This window comes from Chanodichthys erythropterus, chromosome 8 (assembly GCF_024489055.1).
Source record: "Chanodichthys erythropterus isolate Z2021 chromosome 8, ASM2448905v1, whole genome shotgun sequence".
Classification (NCBI taxonomy): domain Eukaryota; kingdom Metazoa; phylum Chordata; class Actinopteri; order Cypriniformes; family Xenocyprididae; genus Chanodichthys; species Chanodichthys erythropterus.
In genome coordinates this window covers 37,699,481-37,720,338 of record NC_090228.1, presented here as the reverse complement: position 1 = coordinate 37,720,338, position 20,858 = coordinate 37,699,481, and the positions used below count along the sequence as shown (strand labels likewise).

The 20,858-nt window shown below is 38.9% G+C and overlaps 1 protein-coding gene across 1 annotated transcript; it reads left to right on the top strand.

Annotated features, from left to right (window-relative positions):
- Positions 1-3,202: 3,202 nt before the first annotated feature.
- On the top strand, positions 3,203-20,150 carry LOC137025214 (oocyte zinc finger protein XlCOF6-like). The gene is made up of 5 exons (XM_067393240.1): positions 3,203-3,741; positions 5,299-5,745; positions 8,382-8,467; positions 10,116-10,272; positions 19,333-20,150. Exons 1-5 carry the CDS (start codon positions 3,426-3,428, stop codon positions 20,148-20,150), a joined length of 1,824 nt encoding a protein of 607 aa, XP_067249341.1. The 5' UTR covers positions 3,203-3,425.
- Positions 20,151-20,858: the final 708 nt, after the last annotated feature.

The following is a 20,858-nucleotide window of genomic DNA, read 5'->3' as shown; positions in this document are numbered from 1 at the left end:
AAACTAATTTTTTTGCCTCATATCTTGAATTTTACGAACATTCTAACTAGATTCTATAGGCTACATCACCCTCCTTATTATTAGTCGTCAATCAACTGTATGATATGTCAGATGGCCTGCGTATGTCTGGGGGTGCATTGCAAAGTGCATTAAATGCGTTAATTTTATCGAGTTATTTTCCACTGTGATTAATAGATCTAACATGTTAAATCACTCAAACCATATATGGAAATCGACGAGTCCTTATTTGGGCTGGGTTTCCCGATAACGTTGTCTCTTAGCATGCCACGAAGACTCTAAAGGTAGACTTTAACTGAAGATATACCATTTCTAGGCATGTTCCCAAAACTATCCCTTAGGAGGTTGCTTAAGGTATATCTTCTTAAGTGCTATGTTACCTGGTGTATGGAGGCGGTGTTGAATTGGTTGATATCGATGACTCGAGAATCGATAATTCACTCATTTATCAGTACTCAGTGGATGTTAAAAGTAATCCAAATTGCAAACTAAATCTATATTGTAATTTATGTATATTCTGGGGACGCTAGAGCCCCCATCAGCGTGATTTTAAAGCGAGCGTTATTATAGAACCAAGTTTTAATTCCTTGGAGACGCGTCATGCAGCTGGCAGACATGCAGGTATCGTGTTTATATCGTTTTTACATTTTTTTTTTTTATTCAAAATATTCACAAACTTTTTAACTATGTCATGGCTACATGATATATTCTGATTGTAAAATATGTGAAAGTGAATGTGTTGTGTTGTGCGATGAGTTTGCACGGCAATTCAGAGCTGTCGGATTTATGAAATTTTCACCGAAATACATAAAAGTATGTGGCCGGTGAACTGGGAGAAGAATAGAGTGAACTATTGTTTCATACACAATGTGTATCTGATATAAATAAAACTCTTCGTCAAATTATATAATTGAAAGGGTTATTGTTGCAGCTACCATAGATATGTGGAATTTGATTTTAACAAACTATCATTGTCTTTTTTATGCAGTAGCCTACTTAATTCAAATTTGTATTTAAATGTCTGAAGTAAAATAAACCTGATGAGGTTAAAAACACAGAATAGTTGTGACACATGACATGCACAGAGCACACGCATCTGTCACTGCTTCAGCGCTAAAGCACATTTGAATTTAGCAGTGAATCTTTGCAAATTTTATTCTCTGCCACAATCCTTTTCGAACACTGGATGTATTACAGCTTCAGAATTATATTAGTGTTGACTGTAAGGTATAGCTAAGAGTGGTCCAGACCAACCTTACAAAAGTATGACTTACAGAAGGTATACTTAACTAAGAACATTTCGGGAGACATGTATTAATGTTAAGGTACAGCTCAAGGTAGAGTTAAGAAGGTTTCGGGAAATCCAGCCCTGGTCACTGGTGGAATCTGGATGTCATCTAGTGGAAAAGTTTGGTACTGCGCACAAAACATCTTATTGAAAGTTCTTTTTTTTTTTGAGAAATCAACTTAAATTTGGCACAGAACTTGTTCAGATGTTAAATTTTGAATTTCTTTAAGTTTTAGGGTTGAACATGATTTGTAAAATAGACATTTTATATCAAATATAAAAATATATATTTTAAATTTAATTTTAACTTTACTTTTACACTGATCTTTACTTGTACAATTATCTGTGAAGTGTTCCCTCTAAAAAGATACCAAACTAAACAATTTAAGTTGTAAAAGTCCTTTTCAAGTCTATGCTCAAAAAGTGGGACAGACAATAACAGGTGAAACAACTTCTTATTTTCACAAACTTTGAAAATAAATAGACACTGGTACTTCAGGACTAGAGTTGAAGAGCTGTGACATACAACACAGAAGTGTTTTGTAATTTAGGTCTGTAGTTTCTTTTGAACAGCTGCCAATATGGGTCAGATTGACTCACGAACAGTAAGAACATATAACATTTGCTTTTTTTAGGCATTTTCATGATCCTAAATGAGAAAAAATCAATAGGTATAATTGTATTTCAGATATTTTGCGCAGATTTTTACCATATGAGGATGACAAAATATTTTTTGTACTGAAATAAGTGAGGAAAAGCTCTTTTTTTAGTTTCATAGTGGCTAAAATAAAATATATCCAAGAGATGTTATTATTTTGGGTCTATACAGTTGACTTAGAACAATAAAATATGGGGGTCAAATTGACCCGCGAACATCACAAACATACTTTTCTGTGAATATGTAAAAACACATCAGTGTGTTGAAACTTTATATGCATGTTCATGACCCTAAATGTGAAAAAGTAACAAAATTTCAGTTTTAACTGATGTGTGTTGAAACTTTACATGCATGTTCATGACCCTAAATGTGAAAAAGTAACAAAATTTCAAGAAAAAAAAACCCTACGTATTTGTCACTACTTGAATATTATTATTATTATTACTATTATCTTTATTAAGGACACAGGTGCAAACACAAGTTCCATAGATTGAAAAGAAAAAGTTAAGAACACTGTAAACAAGTTACAATAATATTTACAGCATATTAATAATAGATTAGATAGGAAATAATAATACTGTAATATTTGGTTTAAATGAAAATCTGTATCCAAACGTTACATTTTTGCCATACAGACTATTTAACTATTATATCATTTTTTAATATCAAATAAATTTGTACATTTCTATGCACGTTTGTGAGCAGGGCTTTTATTTTGGTCAAAATATGTGATGTCATAAGGCTGCGACGCGCTCCTGCATCTGTTATGATCCGGCTGAAGAGAGGTTTGTGGTTTTATGCATTTAAAGTGTTTAAGACAATGCAAACTGTTCAGTCAATTGAATCGTTTTGCAAGCTTGTACAGTAAATTAACTATTTTTGAATGTAACACTATAATGCTTTATCAATAACGAAAGTTGTTTTTGAGTAAAACACATTGGTGCGTCTCTTTTTTTTTTTTTTTGTTTTTTTTTGGTGCGTCTCATTTCCCTCCTTCTATCGTGAATCAGTTCATTGTAAACACAGTTGTGACGAGAGAAACTCCGAGTCATTTGAACCGAATGCTTTGCAAAATGATTCAATGATTCGAAACGCTCGAATAACCGCATCCTGACGACTTACATGTAATTTTTACAAACCAACTGATAATGTTTTCATGAAAGTTAATACAAAAATAATTTACAGATCAATTAATATCAAATCATAAGTAAATAATTGTGAATAGTCTGTGTAATGTGTACTCTTTTAGTAATTTTTAGTGCTAGTTTAGAGTTTTTTTTTTGTGTCTTATTTAAATCCATTAACTCTGACTCTATTACCAGAGTACTGAATTACTGAACTAGAGCTGATTGAGACAGTCTCTCTTTCTGTTAATTATTGTTATTTTTATCATGACAGTGTCCAAACACAGGAAGACTCTTGATTAAGCAACTGAGATCCACATAACACACTATTATACAGATGGCATTTATTAAAGAGAACAGTGAAGACATAAAGATGGAGTTTATTAAAGAGGAGAGTGAAGACATAAAGATGGAGTTTATTAAAGAGGAGAGTGAATCTGTGAAGATTGAAGAAACATTCAGAATTAAACAAGAAGAAACTGAGGAACAAACAAAGATTGAGCTTATTAAAGAAGAGAGTATAGACACGAAGATGGCGTTTATTAAAGAGGACCGTGAATACATAAAGATGGTGTTTATTAAAGAAGAGAGTGACGACATGAAGATTAAAGAAACAATTAGAGTGAAACAAGAAGAAACTGAGCAACAAACAGGTTGGTTTCATTCTCAAAGCTGAGAACAGTAATTTCATCCTTATTAAAATGTTGACTTCTTAAAATAAAACTGTTTGAAAACAGAAACAGGTAAGACTGAGTCCTTGTTTTGCAAGTTATAGTTAAGTCTCTGGTCGAGTCTAGAGCCAAGATGGAGAAGTCCAAGATCTTGATGAAAAATTGATGCATCTTTTGATGGAAATAACATCACAACACTTATTTCCATCAAGAGGTGCATCAACTTTTGGTTAAGATTTTGAATTGACAATGCAAGGGGTGAGCACTCTGTAAAGTCTCCTCCAGAACATCCCAAAGACTTTCAATGAGGTTAAGGTCTGGATTCAGAGGTGCCAATTCATGTTTGAAAATTATTCTTTATGCTCCCTCCCAACCATACTTTACCTAATTGAGCCTGATGAAACTTGGCATTGTCATCCAGAAACCTAGCTAACAATTTTATGTTATAAGAAAGTTTCCATAACGTTCCCATTAAGTTATCAAAACTATATTTCTGATTGTTCTAGGAACGTTTAAAGCATCCAGTTTTTTTTTAGACGTTGTATTAAAGTTCTTGCTTGGTTAAAAGAACATTATTCAAAATATTATTAGAATTTATTATTATTACATAAATATTATTACGTTCAAGAATGTAAATCTGCACGATTCTGGATAAGTTGAATTTATCAGATGAGATTATTTATTGATCAGATTGTATAATGATCAAGCACATCGTAAGTTATTATAGTTTTAGTTACCTGTTAATATTATATATTTTAATGTTAAATATTGGATTGTAATTCTGTATTTGTAATTTTTGTATTTGTTTTTTTTTTGTCTTTATTGTTTTAAGAATATGTTGTGATAAGTGCGCGTAATGAAGGAATGACCATATGAATTTCCCCTTGTGGGACAATAAAGTTTACCTTGACCTTGAAATTAAGAATCACTATTTTTTGGTTTCAAACAGAGATCACGATTCTCTCACAATTCTGAACAGACTATTAGGCCTAAACAAAACAACATAATTTACTAGAGGTTTTGACAAAATGTTAATTGCTTTAGAATGAATTATTAAAACATGCTTCGAATGATTAATTCAACGACTTATAAGTACTTTATTGTTTCATAACTGGAATTGGCTTTTTTTTTTTTAAACAAATCTCCTGAATGAATGATTCAATGCAAAAGTGAATAGACAGAGCAGTTATTTTCTGATATTGCGGTAGCCTATGCAAAAAATACATATACACCACCCAGCACTGTTCTCATGACAAATTTAGGTTGTATATTAGATAATGATGCTTTTCATAATTTAATACCAAGAGCACTCCTCTTTTGGTTCTTGTGGCGAGCAGATTTGAGATGCTCCAGTGCTTTCGACAGTGTGTTAACAGGCTTTAGAGAACATCACTCCCTCATCCTCATCAAAGTCGTTCACAAATTATTTTACTTAGCATTCGTTTTGTTGGCTTTCTTGTTTTAATTCAGTCTTTTGATGCCTGTTGCTTTATGCCATCGAACCGCTGTTATTTTTGTGTTTGTCTTCTTTCGCTTTAGACCTGATGGCACTGAAAGAAGAGAGTCAAGAACTGAATGAAATGGAAGCGAAAGATTGTGATTTCATGACAGGAGAAAAATCCACACCGACTAAAAAAAAATCCTCTCAAAAAAGAACTCAGAAAACCATATCTGACAGTTGTTTTATCTGCCAACAGTGTGGACGCAGCTTCGCTCATAAACAAAACCTTAAAGTCCACATGAGGGTTCACACTGGAGAGAAGCCTTTCACATGCCGACAGTGTGGACAGAGTTTTGCACGTAAAGGAAACCTTAATGCCCACATGAGAGTTCACACTGGAGAGAAGCCTTTCACCTGTTCTCAGTGTGGAAAGAGTTTCAATCATAAAGGGAACCTTTATGTCCACATGAGAAATCACACTGGAGAGAAACCTTACACATGTACTCGATGTGAGAAGAGTTTCACATATCTAAGAGACCTGAAATGTCATTTGCAAACTCATTCTGGAATGCAACTGTAGTGTTCTGTATGTAGTAAAAGATTTACAAAATACAACAGTTTCAGAAATTACTTGCATATTCATTATGGTATAACAAATTAACTCAAAGTGGAAATATTCAATTATTCATAACTTGTTAGTGAATATTTGAATTAGTTCATCAGATTAACTGGATGTAACTACATTAACATTACAATAAATCAGTTGATCATGTGGACACTCAGAATTGATTATCAATTAGTTCTAAGAAAAGGGTATTTTTCATGGCCACAGAAAAATAATTATTTCTTAGCATTTACAGTGCTTAGAGCGTGAGGAGGTTATTTTAGTGTAATTTCTTTGCAGGCAGGGAGTCTGTATCAAATATGTATTGTGCACAAGTTTTATTAACTAAATCACAAAAACATAACTAACAAACAGAAACTCAATCACACACATATGGTAAAATGAAAAATGGCAGAATGAAGCTTGGCAATAGGAATAGGGAAGGAGGCTCTGGAAAAGAGTAATGAAACCATGAAAAGAAACACCAGTCTCTGATTTCAAAACACCTAGTTAAGAGGATTCTACTGCTTATCCTAAATGTGATGATAATATGATGAGATGTTGATGCAGTGACTTAAAAGATGCTGATTGTATCCTGTGTAGGGCTTAATATTTTGGAAAAGAATCTAATTGCGATCATTATTATCAATATTGCGATTTAATATGCAAGAAATTTTTAAGCTCTTTATCTTCTGTATTATTTAACTAAGACAAGCAATAAATCATTGTAGGGGTGGGAAATTTAAAGCCTTGTTATATGAAATATGAGCGGGAGTTTACACAGGGTGATTATTTTGTATTTGAGCTGCGCATCTTAGACAAGGCTACTGGAGCTGATCTCCACGGCCGCTCTAGTCATTGCTCGTGTTTACATCAGCCACGCCATGGTGCGTTTTAGAAGCGTCCCAGAAGTGCCTCGCCGTGCCGCTTCGCTAAAGATAGGCACCTCGCCTATTTTTGACAGACACCACATCCAAGACGCGCAGCTCAAATACAAAATAAAGTCAAAATAATCACCCTGTGTAAACTCCCACTCATATTTCATTACTAGGAAGCCAGAAACTGACGACAAGAGATTCGAAGTTGAGAAACTTGATTTTTTTTTCTCTTGTTATCCATAACTTGAATTTTAAGTGTATTAACTTCGTCTGTAGGCTATAGGAAAATAAAGTATGGCATAGCAATAAGCACAACCAAACCAGACAAAATATAACCATATTAGCCATTAAAAACACAAAGAAAATCAAGGAAAACACATCAGACAGGCAAATCTTGTGGTCTCGCGAATCCAGCCGCTTCGCTTCTGAAATGCTTCTGGTGTGAGTTGACACCGCGCAGAGGACGGAACAAAACCTTGCGGGAGCCGTAACGTGCCGCAGACACGTGCAGTGTAAACAAGGCTTGAGAGCATCAAGCAGAGTTGAAGTCAGGCTCTGCCAAGAGGCTCTTCCTCGCGGTGGCACTGGACGCTCAGTGGACGGCCCGATCCTCGACCGCCTCCTGGCGGCCGGCGATGGCTCCTCCGGTTGAGGGCAGCCGGCAGTGAGTCCCCCGTCCCCTGCTCCTCCCCTTCATGGCGGACGGCAGCAGGCTCCGGCCCACAGCGGACGGCGGCGACTCCTCCGCTCCCCCCAGGACGGCAGCCACCCCACCTCGTCCCAGGAGCACGGCATCCAGGTCTCCGTCCCACCTTTCACTAGGCTCCAGCACCACCGCCTCGGGCAGCCTCTCGCGGTCTTCACACTCCCGCGCTGCCCGAACTCTGCAGCACCGCGATCCCCCTCAGCAGCGAGGGCTCTCCGACAGCATGTCCCTCCTTCCTCCCGGGTTTCGGCACCAATGTAACACAGTTCGTAAATATGGGAAGAAGGAGGCAGGAACCGGCGAACATTGAACACAACTTTAATCCCAAAATAAACAAATACAAAATGTAAGTAATGCCGGCAGACCCTCGCGGACGTCTGCCGGCCACACAAACATAATAAAACATAAAATAAAGTCCAGGCCTGGTCCTCTCTCGTCCTTCACAGTCGCCGCTCCTCCTTTTATGTTCCCGGAGCTCCTCCGTGAGAAACTCAAGGCCGGTGCGCCTCCCAGGTGATGCTCGTTATCGCTTGCGTCACCGGCCTTGCGTCATTCCCTCACGGCTCTCGCTCGCCCTGGTCACCACACACATTATCTACATGTAAATTGTTAGGCTGCATAGATTAGGTCAGCTGGAAGCTGGAAGTAGACCAGAAAAATTATTTGGCAATATCACTTTGTAAAAAAGACCACGCTTCTGCACACATACACATTCAAACACGCAAACATATAGACTAAACACGTAAATGAACCTCAAGAATGCATTAAATGTCTTTGGTTTTCAGTAGGAAAGGTGTCATTTAAGCGGCCCCTAAGTTAATAATTATTCATTTTTACATAGAAACTGATCCAATCAAAAACCTACTTTAGCTCGATTATATTTTCTTAGAGTTACTGTAAAACCAAAACAGTCTCTGTCAATTTATTTTCCTAATGTCACTGTGAAACTGCTTTGAAACAATCTGTATTGTCAAAAGTGCTATATAAATGAAGATGACTTGACAGGAAGCAAAATTGAAGAGAAAAGGCAGACGGGATCCGGAAAAGTCCACGAGGCAGACTCGAACTCAGGATTTCTGGTACACAATAGCACCATATGTCAACACAATGTCCACAAGGCTTTCAGGAGACAGAATCCGACGGCAAAATATACAGCTGTCGAAATCCCTGAGATCTCGTAACTAAACCAAAATGACCATCATAGAATTCTTGTAATGGAACAAAACCAACTGTCTTTAAATCTTATTAAGGAACAAAGCTGACCCTTAGGGAACAAAACTGACCATCACTGAAATCTCATAACCGAACAAAACAGATGCCATTGAAACTGATCATTATTGAAATCTTGTAAAGGAACAAAACCGTCTGTCACTGAAATCTTAATTTTATTTTTTGCCTTTCTGCCATTTATTATGATATGAAATAAAATATTTGAGAGAGAAGGCTGACGGGATCCGGAAGGCAGGACTTGAACTCAAGATTCCTATAATAGACAAGAAATGTATGCTTTTACACCATCTTGCTGATAACATTTCTTTAGTCATTTGGCAATAGGAGCCATACAGGCCTGGGAGTGTACAGAACTGTACAGATTTGGGTCTGAACAGTTGACTTAGAACATCAAAATATGCAGATCAAATTGACCTGTGAACATCACGAACATACTTTTGTGTGAATATGTAAAAACACATCAGTGTGTTGAAACTTTGCATGCATGTTCATGACTCTAAATGTAAAAAAAAGTCACAAAATTTCAAGAAAAAAAAAAACAGTACATGAGGGTTAACATGTATTTTTGCCTGTACACCACATTTGTCACTACTTGAATATTAATACTGTAATATTTGGTTTAAATGAAATTCTGTATCCAAACGTTACATTTTTGTCATACAGACAGAACCTCTCTATTTAACTAATATTTTTTTAATATTATATGTAAATTTGTACATTTCTATGCACGTTTGTGAGCAGGGCTTTTATTTTGGTCAAAATATGTGATGACATAAGGCTGCGCCGCGCTCCTGCATCTGTTATGATTCGGTTGAAGAAAGGTTTGTGGTTTTATGCATTTAAAGTGCTTAAGACAATGGAAACTGTTCAGTCAATTGAATCGTTTTGCAAGCTTGTAAAGTAAATTAATTATTTTTGAATGTTACACTATAATGCTTTATCAATAACGAAAGTTGTTTTTATGAGTAACAGAAAAGGTGCGTCTCATTTCCCTCCTTCTATCGTGAATCAGTTCATTGTAAACACGAATTCTGTCACTGACAAGGTGTGACGAGAGAAACTCCGAATCATTTGAACCGAATGCTTTGCGAAACGATTCAGTGATTCGAAGCGCTCGAATATCCTGACGACACTTACATGTGTCATTTTTACAAACCAACTGACAATGTTTTCATTAAAGTTTAATATAAAAAATAATATACAGATCAATTAATATCAAATCATAAGTAAATAAATGAATTGTCTGTGTAATGTGTACTATTTTAGTAATTTTTAGTGCTAGTTTAGAGGGTTTTTTTTTTTAATCCATGAACTCTGACTGACTCTCTCTCCAGAGTACTGAATTACTGAACTAGAGCTGATTGAGTCACACCCTGAGATTTAGTTTGGATTCATTTCTCTTTCTATTAATTATTGTTATCTTTATCATGACAGTGTCCAAACACAGGAAGACTCTTGATGAAGCGACTGAGATCCACATAACACACTATTATAAAGATGGCATTTATTAAAGAGAACAGTGAAGACATAAAGATGGTGTTTATTAAAGAGGAGAGTGACGACATGAAGATGACATTTATTAAAGAGGAGAGTGAAGACATAAAGATTGAAGAAACCTTCAGAGTGAAACAAGAAGAAACTGAAGAACAAACAGGTTGGTTTCATTCTCAAAGCTGAACTCAGTCATTTCATCCTTATTAAAATGTTGACTTCTTAAAATCAAACTGTTGATGTTTGTGAGCGATACAAACAGTTTAAAAACAGAAACAGGTATGACTGAGTCATTGTTTTGCAAGTTACAGTTAAGTCTCGAGTCAAGACGGAGAAGTCCAAGATCTTTTTTTTTATTCCAAGGACAAATGCTATTGTTTGTACAGAGATTACCCTCCCCAACCACCCCCAAACAAAGTGCCTTAGATGATAATTAAACAGTAATAGTACAAACGATATATATGTGGTGTGAAAAACTTCCTGATTTTTTTTTTTTTTTTGCATGTTTGTCACACTTTAATGTTTCAGATCATCAAACAAATTTAAATATGAATCAAAGATAATACAAGTAAACCCAACATGCAGTTTTTAAATGAAGGGAAAACAAAATCCAAACCCACATGGCCCTGTGTGGAAAAAGTGCTTGCCCCCTAAACCTAATAACTGGTTGGGCCACCCTTAGCAGCAACAACTGCAATCAAGTGTTTGCGATAACTTGCAATGAGTCTGTTACAGCACTGTGGAGGAATTTTGGCTCACTCGTCTTTGCAGAATTGTTGTAATTCAGCCACATTGGCGGGTTTGAGCATGAACCGCCTTTTTAAGGTCATGCCACAGCATCTCAATAGGATTGAGGTCAGGACTTTAACTAGGCCACTCCAAAGTCTTCATTTTGTTTTTCTTTAGCCATTCAGAGGTGGACTTGCTGGTGTGTTTTGGATCATTGTCCTGCTACAGAACCCAAGTTCACTTCAGGTTGAGGCCATGAACAGATGGCCGGACATTGTCCTTCAGGATTTTTTGGTAGAAAGCAGAATTCATGGTTCCATTTATCACAGCAAGTCTTCCAGGTTCTGCAAGCACTTTTTCACACTGGGACATGTGGGTTTGGATTTAGTTTTCCCTTTACATTAAAAACTTTCATTTAAAAACTGCATGTTGTGTTTACTTGTGTTATTTTTGATTAATATTTAAATTTGTTTGATGATCTGAAACATTAAAGTGTGACAAACATGCAAAAAAAATAAATAAATCAGGAAGGGGGCAAACTCTTTTTCACACCACTGTATATGTAAGATCTTGACCAAAAGTTGATACATCTCTTGATGGAAATAACATCACAACAATTATTTCCATCAAGAGGTGCATCAACTTTTGGTTAAGATACTGAATTGACAATGCAAGGGGTGAGCACTCTGTAAAGTCTCCTCCAGAACATCCCAAAGACTTTCAATGAGGTTAAGGTCTGGATTCAGAGGTGCCAATTCATGTGTGAAAATTATTCTTTATGCTCCCTCCCAACCATACTTTACCAAATTGAGCCTGATGAAACTTGGCATTATAATCCTGAAACCTAGCTAACAATTTTATGTTATAAGAAAGTTTCCATAACGTTCCCATTAAGTTATCAAAACTATAATTCTGATTGTTCTAGGAACGTTTAAAGCATCCAGTTTTTTTTTAGACGTTGTATTAATGTTCTTGCTTGGTTAAAAGAACATTACTCAAAACATTATATAAATATTCTCTTAATGTTTTTTCTAAGATTATGAAAATGTTCTTATAACAAAGTTCCATTTACTTTTTTCAATGTTTTTGCATATAATGTATATAATATAAATATTTTATTAAAGTACTTTAAACAGAGAGCCATCTCCGCTAGGTCTGCCCACATGCCTTAACGTAAGAATCTTGTAACATAGCGTTATGATAACCTTAATTTAATTGCCATAAGTATCCACATGTAAAGCTTGGGACTGGTAATTAGCCTGACATATGTTATGACCCTGGTCGAGGGTCAGGGAAGTTAACATAAATACAGTTACTACCATGAGCCTGTGTGTTTATTTATTTATTAATTAAGAAGTAGCTAAATGGCTTATAAGAAAACAACAGGTAACACAAAGAAATAAAGGTCTAGAGCAGGGGTTTTCAAACTTTTTTTGTCATCCGAACCCCTTTGACCAAATAATTTACTTGATATATTAGACCTGCAAGATTCTGGATAAATTAAGAATCACCTTTTTTTTTTTTTTTTTTTTTTGGTTTCAAACAGAGATCACGATTCTCCCACAATTCTGAACAGACTATTAGGCCTAAACAAAACAACATAATTTACTAGAGGTTTTGACAAAATGTTAATTGCTTTAGAATGAATTATTAAAACATGCTTTGAATAAATAATTCAACGACTTATAAGTACTTTATTGTTTCATAACTGGAATTGGCTTTTTTTTTTAAACAAATCTCTTGAATGAATGATTCAATGCAAAGTACATTTTAAACTCTTGTCTCTTGTCGCATAACGATGTAATTGATACAATTGTTACCTTCAAAAGGTGATTTACTCTATTTTGATCACTAATGTAGACAATAGTAATATATCCAAACTATACACTTTTATCCCCATTCTTCTATGATAAAATGAATATTTGTAACAGAAATAACTACTGTGTGGTTGACAAGACTGTTTGTGAAGCTGTTTCATCTTTCTCTGGGTCAGAGCAGCTCAAACGCAGATTTGAATGTTCCGGTGTGATTTTGCTAAAAGTTTAAAAGACAGGAGAATTGTGCGATCGCATGTGCTCAATACTTTAATAATTTTTAAGGCCTTTTATTGGGAAAACTTTATTTAAGACTTTTTATTGTGTTTTTAAGTCTTTAACTTTGCAATTTATTTGACTATAAAAAATATTTTAAGAAAAAATAGAATTTCAGTGCATTGTGTCATTAGTTGTGAAGTTGTTTATGAACTTAAATGTGCTTTTAATATACTATCTCTGTATTTAAAAAAAAATGTATTTAGATACTACTTACAGTACATTTGAACCCATAGTGTGCTACAAGTGGTAACTAAATTTATTTTTTAAATACAGAGATAGTATATTAAAAGCACATTTAAGTTCATATTTAATGGTGTCTCAAAATAGCACAGTTAAGTATGCTTAGATGTTCTTAAGATGATCTTAATATACTAAAAATTCTTCTTTAGTACTTAAGTACAAAATTAGTGCACGAAAATAGAGCACTTTAAGTACATTTTATAGAAATGTACTTTTTTTTTCACCCGGGCTACCCAGCACTGTAGAGAACTTCAACTCTACGCTAGACTGCGCTATGGGGAACCGTCACTCGTGACAGGTGTTCGAAATGCCAAGAATCACACAACTTCAATCCTATTGGCCGGTGACAGCCTATAACGTTGTATGGTGCGAACCGTGACGTATAAAGGGAGCGCCTGAGGAAGCAGTCAACATCTTCTTGTCTTTTCGGGACTGTTTTGTTCGTGCCATTGTTTCACCAACTCCGGTAGGAAATTACTCCTTTTATATCTGCAAACGGCCAGGAGGATGTGTTCATCCATGTCCCAGGAGTTTGACACTTGATGTACACATTTCTGGTGTTTTTCTGTCTGGAGAGGAGCGAACGCATAGACGATGCTTGAGGGCGGCGTCTATGTGTGTTTGTCTGTTCACTGTGAGCGTCTCTCCTGTTGCGACGCTCCGTTCTCGTTTGACACTCTTCCTGAGGGAGGAGGTGTCTGCATCTGTGCCTGGTTTTTGTAGCCCCGTGTGTGCTGAGGCAATACGGTGGCTGCAAGTATAGGGCTCGCAGGTGAGCTCGTTGGGAAGTCTGAGAAGAATTATATTTCTCTCGGCTACCCCGGGGCTGACGAGGTTGTGAGTTGGATGATGGTGACGTCCGCGTTTGATGTCACCGCGTCCGATAGCGAGCGCTCCTCTGGCCGCTGGGTATGTGAGCTGCTGTGTTTTTGGGACATGCTTTTCAGCGGGCTGCAGCTGCTGTGTGAGCACGTTAAGAAAGGGGCCGCACGCGCGACGGCTTGATGAACGGTTCCTTTCTGTCCATGAATGTTGCGGCTCCCATAGACTTTCCATTCTCTCCTGATCTCTGCATTTGAGATCGGGAGGGCATGGAAAACCCCCTGGCCATTCAGATTTGGATCTGAGCCAGACAGACGGGAGGAGGAAGAAGCGAGAGTGAGATGGGTGATCAATTGTAAACACCGTTGCGTTTATAATCGATCCCCCAGCTATTTAAAGGGCGATTTATATCTAGCCTCTCTTCTTCTTCTTTCACCTCCCATATATATATATGCTCAGACGCTTCTTTTACAGTTAGGCTGTCGGCTGGTCTTTTGATAATATTTTTTCTAAAGGCCGCCTTCTGGCATGATAGTGAAAGTGCTTTTAGGCTTAAAAGAACTTTTGATTTGATCCTTCTTCATGCATTAATAAGGAGGGAAAATCTTCATTCTGCGAGCCGCAGGAAGGTAAGCTGGGTCTATATTTTTGCTTATAAAAAGTGTAGACCTTGCTTTTCCTGTATAGCTTTCCTGGGCATGTAGTCAGTAAAGTTAGAAGGGGTTCTTTTGGGCAAAATAACTGTAGCATTAGGTTGGCTAATTTTCAAAATAAGCAGGCCGCTTTATGGCCACTATTTTGTAGCCTCCTATATTAGAGTAGCTTCTCAGCTAATACTTAAATTTGGTTTGAGTTAACACTCATCGCTTCAGTTATTTGTGTACAGGACGCCTGACATTGTTTGCTTGCAGTGCTTCATTTTCTCCTCATATTTGAAGGTTTCAAAATGAAGCCCAAGCTTTGCTTGGCCCAGTAGGCCTTAGCTAGCGGCTAGGCTAGAGCTAGGTTTAGGTGTTTGTTTGTTACATCACCCTTATTATTACTATCCCTGTGAGGTTGTATAGTTCCTAGTTGTGGCCTCCTCCTGAGGGAGTTGCGGGCCGTATGCCCTTTTCCCCTTCGATGTGAAAATGTAGGTGCTATGGCTGAGGTTAACAGCTAAGGTTATAGGCTGTTATTAGCCTTCCTGGTGCTGTTTTTCCCAGGTGGTAGGCCCTTATCTTTGAGAAGATGAGTTATGCAGTGCTGCTAGGCCCCACTTTTTAGAACTTTTTCATGCTTATAATGAGCCCCTTGAATTATTATTATTATTCACATGAGCCCCTTGAATTATATTCAAGTTTCAGATTACAATGCTAAATATTCTAGCTTTCGTTCTCTAGGGTTCGTTACAGATTCCAGTTCTGTTCTGTGAAACATTTATCCTGTCTGGATGGCATGTATTACAAAGCATTCATGTTTACTTTGGGTTCTAAGCTTAAGCCCTACATATATATGTGAGCTTACTCATGTGCTGCCACAGGTTAACGCCTGTTTCTGTGATAGCAGGCTGTGATTAGCCTCTATCTTTGAACGTGGTGTTTTGTTGTACTCCCCGGTTAGGGTGTGTGTTTCACTGTGTGCATCACCTGTTGGATTGCACACTCAGGTTGAGTGTAGACAGTCTTATTCTGGTTAGGAATAGTATGATCTCTGTTAGCTCCCAGTCCATCATGACCACAGCAGCTGTTTTGCATTTGCTGTTAGATTGTTGGCTCTTTATTGTAGCCTCTCTCTTATCACAGCTTGTTTTTGGGCGCTGTTGGTTACGATCATGAGTTTGCTCATGAAATTTTAGCACTGCCTCAGGCTTTTGCTCACGTTGTCTGGGGTAATAGGCCTGTTCGGCCTCCCTTAGTCCGTGATAGCATTTATATGTGTACCGAGGTACATTGCCTGTTGGAATGTTATGTCCGCTGGCTGGCACCGCATGGTGGTAAAAGTAGTAGGCCTGGCCAGGCCTCCTTTTGTACCCTCTGTGTTGCCCCAGCTGGGCTGGTTATGTCTAGACTCATTCCATGGTTAAGTCATGTTTTGACTCTCGCCACCTTCGGTGTGTACTTCTCATACCTGAGGTTTCGGTGTGTACTTCTCACACCTGAGGGTTTCTCAAGTACTTGGCCTGCGGGCTGGCCGTACTCATGAAACTACCACTGGTTGATGCCATGTGTTCATAGAGGTTGTAGGCCCCCGTCAGGGCCACCTTTCTGTCTGCATGTTGGCACAGCTTTGTGTGAGTTTCTATGTGACTCATCACAATGGATGGGTCATGATGCCACTAGCTGACGCCACGTGTATACGGGTTGTAGGCCTTCGCAGGCCTCCTATGTGTCATGCTGGAGTTTGGCTTTGTACTCCTCTCGCTTAGAGAGTAAAAGGTGCTTTTACTGAGTACATCCCTGAAGTGGCTTGCCTCTCGAGGTGAGCTCTTGTACTAAAACCAACTTTTGGTCTGGTTTTATGTATTTGCTGCCTTGACCTTCGTTTCCTTTAGCTCTAGTCGAGCTAAATAGCTACCCTGTCTGTTACTCGGTTCTATTTTGCTTCTAGAACTTTAGTGGCCGCTAGCTGACGCCGCATGTGACGGGTAGGCTTTAAGGGCCTCCTTTGTAAGTATGCTGGCTTTTTCCCTGTCAGTTTTTATTTACTTTACAGTAAAAGGTCTTATGTCGCTGGCTGGCCAGGGCTCAGGCTGGCTAATGATCTTCCTTTGTAGTCGGTTACAAAGGTTATAGGTTATAGGCCCACGGGGCCTTCTTTAGCGCGTGTTGGCGTACGTTGTACTCCTCTTGCTTAAAGAGTGAAAGGGTGCTTTTACTCAGTACACTGCTCGTCGGATTGTGTTGGATGGGCTGTCTTGTGGGCGCTCACAGCTACCTAATTACTTGGTTGGTCATGCGCTCAGCATGCTTTGTTTTCAGTTCTTTGGCCTTATGGGCCATCCTGAATACCACCTGGTGTGTTGGGTTCGTGTTGTGATGTTCATTGTAGAACTCGTAGCTATGTTGTAAGCCCCTTTTGTTCGGCCTCCATGGTTATGTGCCTACAGTACGGTCTGTCTGTTTGGTTGAGCTTCGTACTTCCCTCTGGGTTGACCGCGTAATTGTGCTTAGCTCCCTAAGCTGGTCATTGGTTGTAGACTTCTATGAAGTTTCCCGCTGAGACTGGCCCTTAGGCTGGTTTGTGCTCCCTTTACCGGGGTTTTTCTAGCGCACAGCCTCCTCAGTGCTTTATCAGCCACTGAGTAGATCCTAGGATGAGCGGATTATGCTCCCCTCAATACGAGGGTTTATAGCGCTTAGCTGAGTTCTGCTCTCCGGATGCCCATCTCTAAATGGCCGCTAGCTGACGCCACGTGTAACAGGTAGGCCCTCTGGGCCTCCTTTGGGAACATGCTGGCATGTACCTTTTGCGCTTCTTTTACATTGTTTTTGAAGACAGTAAAAGGAATTTTATGTCGCTGGCTGGCCAGGGCTCCGGCTGACTCATTAACCTCCTCTGTAGTCGGTTTGTTCTGCCTGGAGCTTGATAACACTGTCACGAGCTGATGCCACCTGTCTGCTGAGGTTATAGGCCCATGGGGCCTTCTTTAGCACGTGATGGCGTACATTGTACTCCTCTTGCTTAAAGAGTAGAAGGGTGCTTTTACCAAGTACACTGCTCGTCGGACTGTGTTGGATGGGCTGTTTTGTGGGCACTCACAGGTACCTAATTACTTGGTTGGTCATGCGCTTAGCATGCTATGTTTTCAGTTCTTTGGCCTTATGGGCCATCCTGAATACCACCCTGTGTGTTGGGTTCATGTTGTGATATTAGTTAATTGTAAGAACTCTTAGCTATGTTGTAGGCCCCTTTTGTTCCGAATCCATGGTTATGTGCCTACAGTACAGTCTGTCTGTTAGGTTGAGCTTCGTACTTCCCTCTGGGTTAACTGCGTAATTGTGCTTAGCTCCCTAAGCTGGTCATTGGTTGTAGACTTCTGTGAAGTCTCCCATTCAGGCTGGCCCCAGGCTGGTTTGTGCTCCCCTGTACCAGGGCACAGCCTCCTCAGCGCTTTATCAGAAGCTGAGTAGATCCTAGGATGAGTGGTATTACTCCCCTCAGTACGAGGGTTTATAGCGCTCAGCTGAGTTCCGCTCTCCAGGATGCCCATCTCTGCGTGTGGGTTTGAGTTGCTCACTGCCCTTTCACAGTCGCTCTTACCTGCTCTCCTCTTTTGGAGTTTGCACATTGGAGATTCTGTATGTCAGACAAGGTTGGCCCAGACTATGTTTGGCTTTCGCTAAATTAGTACGGCCTCCTTGGTGGCATCAGAGGTGAATTTATCCCCCTAGTGACTGGCCGGGATTCCTTCTGGTTCCCTGGCCACATTCCCTTTAAGTGACCACTTTCTACGGGTTGTTGGTCCCAGATGCCTTGAGCAGCCTTGGCAGGCCTTTTACGAAAGGCCTCTTTTAGGCTCAGCTTGGGCAGTTGGCTGTAGGGAATGCTGTCACTGACAGCCTTGGAGAGTTGCTCCCGGTTTTTCCCTGGAACTGCCGGACGTTTGTCCAGACTTTTTGGGCATGCACTCTCCTCCAGCATGGCGGCGTGGGTATATCGTTCCCCATAGCGCAGTCTAGCGCAGAGTTGAAGTTCCCTTTCGAAAGGGAACGTCTCAGGTTACGCATGTAACCGTGGTTCCCTGAGAACAGGGAACGAGACTCTGCGCTTCCCTGCCATGCTTCGGGATGCCTGCTGAACAGTCCCTCAAAGACGAGAAGGTGTTGACTGCTTCCTCAGGCGTTCCCTTTATACGTCACGGTTCGTGCCGTTCAACTTCATAGGCTGTCGCCGGCCAATAGGATTGGAGTTGTGTGATTCTTGGCATTTCGAACACCTGTCACAAGTGACGGTTCCCCCATAGCGCAGTCTAGCGCAGAGTCTCGTTCCCTGTTCTCAGGGAACCATGGTTACATGCGTAACCTGAGACGTTCTCATGTTGATAAATTTAGGTTGTATATTAGATAATGATGCTTTTCATAATTTTTTACAACATAAATAGCATTTTAAATAAAACTTACCAAGACACTCCTCTTTCGGTTCTTGTGGCGAGCAGATTTGAGATGCTCCAGTGCTTTCGACAGTGTGTTAACAGGCTTTAGAGAACATCACTCCCTCATCCTCATCAAAGTCTTTCACAAATTATTTTACTTAGCATACGTGTTGTTGGCTTTCTTGTTTTAATGCAGTCTTTTGATGTCCGTTGCTTTATGCCATTGAACCACTGTTAATTTTGTGTTTGTCTTCTTTCGCTTTAGACCTGATGGCACTGAAAGAAGAGAGTCAAGAACTGAATGAAATGGAAGCGAAAGATTGTGATTTCATGATAGGAGAAAAATCCACACAGACTAAAAAAAATTCCTCTCAAAAAAGAACTCAGAAAACCATATCTGACAGTTGTTTTACCTGCCAACAGTGTGGACAGAGTTTTGCTCATAAACAAAACCTTAAAGTCCACATGAGGATTCACACTGGAGAGAACCCTTATATCTGCCAAGAGTGTGGACAAAGTTTCACTCAAAAACAAAACCTTAAAGTCCACATGAGGATTCACACTGGAGAGAAGCCTTTCACCTGTCAACAGTGTGGACACAGTTTTGCACGTAAAGGAAACCTTAATATCCACATGAGAGTTCACACTGGAGAGAAGCCTTTCACCTGCAAACAGTGTGAACAGAGTTTTGCACGTAAAGCAAACCTTATTATCCATGTGAGAATTCACACTGAAGAGAAGCCTTACACCTGCAAACAGTGTGGAAAGAGTTTTTCACATAAAGGAAACCTCAATCAGCACATGAAGATTCACTCGAAAGAAAAACTTTTCGTGTGTCATCATTGTGGAAGGAGTTGCATAAGCGGGAATCACCTTAAGAATCATGTAATGACTCACACTGGAGAGAAGCCATTCGCCTGCTATCAGTGTGGAAAGAGTTTCAATCATAAAGGAAACCTTTATGTACACATGAGAAATCACACTGGAGAGAAACCTTACACATGTACTCGGTGTGAGAAGAGTTTCACATATCGAAGAGACCTGAAACGTCATTTGCAAACTCATTCTGGAATGCAACTGTAGTGTTCTGTATGTAGTAAAATGTTTACAAAATACAACAGTTTCAGAAATTACCTGCATATTCACTATGGTGTAACGAATTAGCTCAACGGGGAAATGTTAAAAATTATTCATAACTTGTTAGTAAATATTTGAATTAGTTAAACATTACAATAAATCAGTTTAACCTATGAACACTCAGTATTGATTATCAATTAGTTCTAAGAAAAGGGTATTTTTCATGACCACAGACAAATAATTCTTTCTTAGCATTTACAGTGCTTACAGCGTGTAACAAGATCGAGGTTATTTTAGTGACACTTATTTGCAGGCAGGGAGTCAGTATCAAATATGTATTGTGCACAAGTTTTATTAACTAAATCACAAACACACACATGGGGAAAAATGAAAAATGGCAGAATGAAGCTGGAAATAGGGAAGGAGGCTCTGGAAAAGGGTAATTAAACCACGAAAAGAACCACCATTCTCTGATTTCAAAACACCTAGTTAAGAGGATTCTACTGCTTAACCTAAAACCCTGTTTAGCTAAAAAATTTGGTACTTGCATGTCTCGCAGTAGGAGCAGTCTGTTGTTCTGAACAGGTTCTTTGTGGTTCCGTGAATCGATGGTGTTGAAGTTGCAATCGATTTCTTCTGCGTTGAACGAAGAAACTATGACGAAGTTGCATGGTTAGTTGGACTCTTGTAATAAGGAATGAGTTCTCTCTCTTC

Coding starts and splice junctions, on each gene's coding strand:
- LOC137025214 (XM_067393240.1), top strand. CDS start 3,426: ATGGCATTTATTAAAGAGAACAGTGAAGACATAAAGATGGAGTTTATT. Junction 3,742..5,298: donor AGAAACTGAGCAACAAACAG/GTTGGTTTCATT, acceptor CTTTCGCTTTAG/ACCTGATGGCACTGAAAGAA. Junction 5,746..8,381: donor ATATCTAAGAGACCTGAAAT/GTCATTTGCAAA, acceptor ATATAAATGAAG/ATGACTTGACAGGAAGCAAA.